At 47.4% G+C, this 6,334-nt stretch overlaps 1 protein-coding gene across 1 annotated transcript; it reads right to left on the bottom strand.

Annotated features, from left to right (window-relative positions):
• Nucleotides 1-2,705: 2,705 nt before the first annotated feature.
• Nucleotides 2,706-6,105, bottom strand: NDUFB4 (NADH:ubiquinone oxidoreductase subunit B4; the record flags this gene model as incomplete). Its single annotated transcript, XM_081999470.1, has 3 exons — nucleotides 2,706-2,820; nucleotides 5,483-5,629; nucleotides 5,905-6,105. The coding sequence occupies 3 exons, from the start codon at nucleotides 6,103-6,105 to the stop codon at nucleotides 2,761-2,763; spliced, it is 408 nt and encodes a 135-aa protein (XP_081855596.1). The 3' UTR covers nucleotides 2,706-2,760.
• Nucleotides 6,106-6,334: the final 229 nt, after the last annotated feature.

Consider the following 6,334-nt stretch of genomic DNA (forward strand, 5'->3'; position numbering starts at 1 on the left):
TGGAGGCAGAAACCAAAGTCCCAGGTAGGCTGGGAACCAGGAGCACAGCCCAGGGACCTCAAGTCTCAGGCCTGTGCTTTAGAACGTACCCACATGAAACAGTTACTAAGCTTGGTGCCAACAGGATCATCTACGTTCCTTACTTCCCAAGAAAAGCAATCTTCAATTTTCCAAAAGAGAAGGAAATGTAGAGCTGCAACACCTAACTTCAGTCAGCTACATCCATCATTGGTTTTGGATCTGCACCAGACCCTTGGGGGAACAAAAAGCATCAGCTTTGAGCGAAGTATTAAATTAAAAATCTACAGGGAGATGTTTGCTCTAAAATAGCCAGCTCAGAAAAGGACATTCAGGAGAATCAATTTGCCAGAGAAGCTGATTTAATCAGACTGATCCAGGGATAAATGAGGTCTAAATGTTTCACAGGCAAAGGGGAAAAGCTTGTTTTCTGTTTGTGACCTAAATTATCTCCCAGTGACCTGCAGGCTTGAGTTTTTCTTGCTCTGAACTCATCACTGAAGCAAACACAGGTGGTAACACATCAGTCAAGGGTAAAATTCCACAAGGCACATTCACTCTCCTGTCTTCACCCTTTCTGAAGGGCAACTCCCCTTCCCTTCCTCTACGCACCCAGCACCCCTGCCTCAAACCACCAACCCCACCTCTGGCAGCATAGCACATTCCTTCCTTGCAAGAAAACAGCTTGGAGAGTTCTGCAAATGAGAGAGAAAAGTAGGGCAGCCTTTCCCCAAGCACCATGCTCAAATCTGCCGGGACGTTAGCATCAGATGCTCTCATCTGCAAAGGAAAGGGCTGTGGCAGGTGCCGCAAGCGTCAGTCAGAGGCTGACCTAAAAGACTAGAGGCACTGCGCGCATCCACAACCCATCCTGAACCATTTGCTCAACTGGCCCGAAACAAATACGGCTGCAAGGGAGAATTTACATGTATGGCAACTCAAGTTCCAATTAGCTGAGGAAATGGGTCCTGGGAGATCAAATTAGTTTGTGGCAGCAAGAAGATAGTTAATTTAGCAAGCTCAGACAAGCAATTATTTCTTTCCCTAAATACCACTTTCTCCACGCATTGATGCCTCTCTCTCTGCACTGACCCACAGCCGTATCTTGTAGCATCATTTGTGACAGTCTCTTAGAAGCTGCTCTGCACAGAGAATTATTTAGTTTTGCTTTAGTTAAGCTAGCAGAAGAACAAGCTGCAGAGACAGGTGCGAGAGGGCTGTTGAGAGCACAAAAGGGATTGCTAAAGCAGGCCACAGCCTTGCGCAGATGCTGCACACAGTCTTACTGCCAAGCCCCAGCTGCTGGAACTTTTCATAACCCAGACAGGAAAGGGAAGAGCTACACCAGGAAACACCTTTTCTTTTTAATATTAAAAAATAAATAATCAGGAAACACAATTTTACTGTGAGAGTGACTGAGCACTAGCACAGGTTGCCCAGAGAGGTTGTGGAGTCTCCATCCTTGGAGATACTCAAAAGCCATCTGGACACAGTCCTGGGCAGCCTGCTCAAGGTGGCCCTGCTTGAGCAGGTGGTCAGACCAGGTGACCTCAAGTAGTCCCTTCCCACCTCAGCCATTCTATGAAAAAGCTCTAATGAAGAGGGACTGCAAATGGCCCATAGTCACATCCTAATCATGAAGAAAAGGGACTTTGCAGAGCTGCTCTTGCTGACTTTACTGTCAAGAACATAGGCTGCTTTCCCAGCAGGCAGAGGGAAATTTCCAGCTTTTGCATCAGATTGAGTTTTTGGCATTGACCTCAACATTTGTCAAGAAACTGTGGGAAGAAACTGCTCCTGTATAATGTCTGAAGAACAAGGGTTGTTTGGATCATGATGGCACCTACAGGCCATGTGAAAATTCAAGTCTGAATTAAAATATCTTTTCCTTGCACTCACACCTCAGTACTTTGGCAGTAACAACTCCAGAGCCCCCTGTACCAGTTGACCTGGGCAGAAAAGACTGGGATTCTTATAAGAATAAGCAGAGAAGACATCTTTGCATTCTCAAGGTTCAGTTACACCTTGTGGGGTTGTTTTTAAACATGGCCCACTTGCAAGGGTGAAACAATTCTCCTACACTGTAAGGGAATCAGTGTCAAAAATAAAACCCCTTATCTTTTTATGCACTCACAGGAATCACAGAATTAGTGGAAATGCTAGACACATACAGCATGAGAGTGTTCAGCCCACTATTTCCAAGTCTGGAACAGTAATTTTATCCAGAAGTTTATTGCAATAAACAAATGCATGGTTTAGGCTTATATTTTACTAGGGAAAAGAAAAATTAACTCAACTTATTAAAAGCAGCCAGGCAGGCTCCTAAAGTTATTAAAAATGTATCACAGAACCTGCCTATTATCCAATTAGGGCAAACCACATAGCCAAACTGACAGCAGGAAGAAATACCTAGTGAGCAAACAGCAGCTCTTTACTAAACTGCTTTAGGCTTGCTTAACATTTTAGCCTGCTACTAATTTTAAACTTCAGCCTATACTGCCCTGACAGCAGCAACTTCTGCAGTTTAAAAGGAGCCTCTGTACATAGACCAAAGGAGTACAGTGGTTGAGTATCTATCCGCGTTAGATATAAAGATCCTGCATTTTTGCACTTTCCATAGTTGTTGAAGATGCAAGACAACCAACAAGCAGTTAAGATTAATTCTTATGAAGAAGAAACATCAGCACACAATACATCTTTATTTTATTTATAGCCCATGAACAGCACTGCAATTTCAGGAACTTAAAATACACTCAACGGTCGGTGGTATTTACCTTCTTTGATAAGCTTCTCTTTACGATCCTGTGGAAGAAAGAGAACATTCATCATTATCCTATTAGAGAAGAAGTTTCAATCAGCCTTGGCTGAGAAACTAGTCCTAGTATTTCAGCATGGACTATAGGAAGATAGCACCACATATGATCTTAATGGTCCTTTCCAATCTAAATGATTCTATAAGCACAAACTCTGCTAACAGTTGCTGTGGTTAAAAAGCAAAAAAGAACAAGGCATTTAGCTTCACCTACCAGCTATAGAAGATGTGCTCAGATCGACCTCTCTGCACATCTATTCACCCTCAAAGGCCAGCAGAGACCAATTCCTGTGATGTAGTTTCACCAACCTAGTTGCATCAGTTATTTATACATTTAGTTTCTGCCTCCTCCACCTGTCTGAATAATCCAGTTTAGAGATCTAATTATCATAGAATCATAGCATCTTTGGGTTGGAAGTGACCTTTAAAGGTCATCTAGCCCAAGTCCCCTGCAATGAGCAGGGACATCTTGAACTACATCAGGTTGCTCAAAGCCCCGTCCAACCTGACCTGGAACGTTTCCAGGGATGGGGCAGCTACCACCTCTCTGGGCAACCTGTGCCAGTGTTTCACCACCCTCACTGTGAAACATTTCTTCCTTAGATCTAGACTAAATCTCCTCTCTTTTAGTTTAAAACCATTACCCCTTGTCCTATCGCTACAGGCCCTGCTAAAAAGTCTGTCCCCACCTTTCTTAGAAGCCCCCTTTAAGTATTGGAAGGCTGCAGTAAGGTCTTCCCGGTGCCTTCTCTTCTCCAGGCTGAACAACCCCAAGTCACTCAGCCTGTCCTCACAGGAGAGGTGTTCCATCCCTCTGATCAGTTTTGGGGCTCTCCTCTGGCCCTGCTCCAACAGGTCCATGTCTTTCCTGTGCTGAGGGCTCCAGAGCTGGACACAGGACTCCAGGTGGGGTCTCACCAGAGCGGAGCAGAGGGGCACAATCACCTCCCTTGACCTGCTGGCCACGCTGCTTTGGATGCAGCCCAGGATACAGTTGGCCTTCTGGGCTGTGAGCGCACATTGCTGGCTCACGACCGGCTTTTCCTCCACCAGTACCTCCCATGTCCTTCTCACCAGGGCTGCTCTCTATCACTTCATCCCCCAGCCTGTACTGATACTGGGGGGTGCCCCAACGCAGGTGTAGGACCCTGCGCTTGGCCTTGTTGAACCTCATGAGGTTCACATGGACCCATTCCTGGAGCTTGTCCAGGTCCCTCTGGATGGCATCCCATCCCTCAGGTGTGTCAACCACACCGCTCAGCTTGGTGTCATCTGCGAACTTGCTGAGAGTGCAAGAATTATGGAGAAACTTCTCAGTACTTGCCAAAATGGGCCTGTATTCACTTTCAGACCGTTTGTATCTCACTCTGCAGTCATGTACCTTTCTGACAGGTATTGTTACAGTACACAGACACTGCAGATATTGCCCAGATTCCTTCTGCTGGATAAAACCAGAAGACTTGCTTAAGACTTGACAATTTATCTTTTGCTCTCCCAGACACACAACAAACACTCCTCAGAGAAAGAGAGTATAATAGTTATTGTGCTTTATATACTACCAGAAAACAAAGAAAAATCCCCAAACATCAGTAAGGGAACCCGAATAAAGGAAAACAAATTGTCCTGGAGACTACATTAAAGCCTTCAGCTTAAATATTCCCAGGCAAGTACATCTAGATTTCACTCACACAGGTCTATTTTCAATCACTCACATGCCAAGCCACACTTGGTGGCTAAGCCCAAGTGTGGTTTTACGTACAAAACAAAACCAGCATGACAAAATACTGCAGAGATGCTGAAGTCTCAAAAACCTTTACATCAACATGCTTAGCATGTTTCCTAAAACCTGTATTTTCAATTCATCCTAGTAAACAGCATTTCCTACAAATATTCTGTTAGTTTTAATTGACATTTGTGCTTCCTTGTTTATGACTTGATCTAAAAATGCTAGTTTTGTGCAAAAGAAGGAAATAAAAGGGTTTTACAATAGCCACAAATTCACGAGCTACAACAGCCACTATCTGGCAGTCACCTAACATTTTCTTATGTATGTATATAGCCGAGTATTTTCAGAATGATCTACCATTGCTCAGATTCTGACACTACATTTCAGGAGTTAGAAAAGAAGCAAGATAAACCTTCCAAAATCTTAAAAATCCAGCTGAGATCAGGTGTTGGAGTCAGCATAAGCACTCCTCCCCTTTTGCTTCATGAGATTAGGGAAATGGTTAAGCAATTCACAGAGACCTTGGTAGGTCTGTCATCCATAAGCTCCCTGTTTGTTTATTTAAGAAAGCGCAGTTACTGCATGTTAACAGCTGAAAATAATATGGTTATTATTTGAATGAAAATTATATGGTTAATTTACACTGTCAGTGCTACAGGGAGCTTTACTATAGCAAAATATCCTGATCAGGGAAACTGTGAGTGGCCATACCCAAGGGTACAATATAGGGCTCTTAGCACAGCAGAAGTTTGCAACCAGTTATAAGGTTTTGAGATAGCAGGCTCAGTATCAGCCTTCCTTCCCTCATTACTTCAATGGTATTAGTCATTCTTAGGTGCAAGAGGATCCCAGCAACTAAGTCTCCAGGCAGATCTACATTTCACATTTTGGTGTTCACTGATGTTCAGTGCTGTCAACTGACTTACCCTGTCAGCTTTGAAGACAGCTGCCCAGAAGAGGAGAGGACCTATAGCAAAAAGAGCTCCTAGAAAGGACGTCTTAGGTGTCGGGCGGAAAGTAGGGTAGACGTTCTGCGTCCTAGCATAGGCCCAGCGCGTCAAAGCAGGATCTTCCTGGATTGGAAAGAAGACCACAGTGAGGCCGCAGGGGCCCTGCAACGCCCACCCGTCTCGTCGCAGCCCCGTTTGCCCCCGACGCAGGCTTGGGGCCTAGAAAGCTCCCGGCTGCCTCCCGGCCTGCACCGCGAAGGGCGCCAAGGTCACCGGGAGGACAGCGCCTCGCCCGCACGGACCCAGGCCCGGGGGCCCCGCTCCGGGACGCCGGGAGAGGCGGACAGGCCCCGCAGCCCCACGCCACCGCCCCCGGCCGCGAGCCCCTCCCCACTCACAATAATGGCCGGTGGGTTGGGGTTGTTGAGCTGCAGCTGGTACTGCCGCTTGAGCCGAGCGCGGATGGCCAAGCGCTCGGCTTCGGCACGGCGCTTCTCCGGCGACGCGTCATAGGCGTCGGGGTCGAGCTCGGCCGGCAGCGAGACGAAACGGTTGCGCCGGTACGCCTCGGCGGCGGTGGGAGGCGGCCCCGGCGCCATCTTGGAGACCTGGCACCGCGCCGCCCCGCCGAGGCGCAGGCGCGAGAGGCGGTGCCGGCCGCGCGCTGTCGCCGCGCCCCCTGCCGGTTCGCGTCGGGACCTGCGGGAGCAACGTCCTTCCACCGGGCCCCCGCCCCGGTATGGCTGCGGCGGGGCTCAAGCTTAGCGGCGGGGTGGTCACCTCAAGGGAGAGTGGGCCCCTTGTTGCAACAGTCCCAGCAGGTTAAAT

Source organism: Phaethon aethereus, assembly GCF_964289735.1.
Source record: "Phaethon aethereus genome assembly, chromosome: 1".
Taxonomy (NCBI): domain Eukaryota; kingdom Metazoa; phylum Chordata; class Aves; order Phaethontiformes; family Phaethontidae; genus Phaethon; species Phaethon aethereus.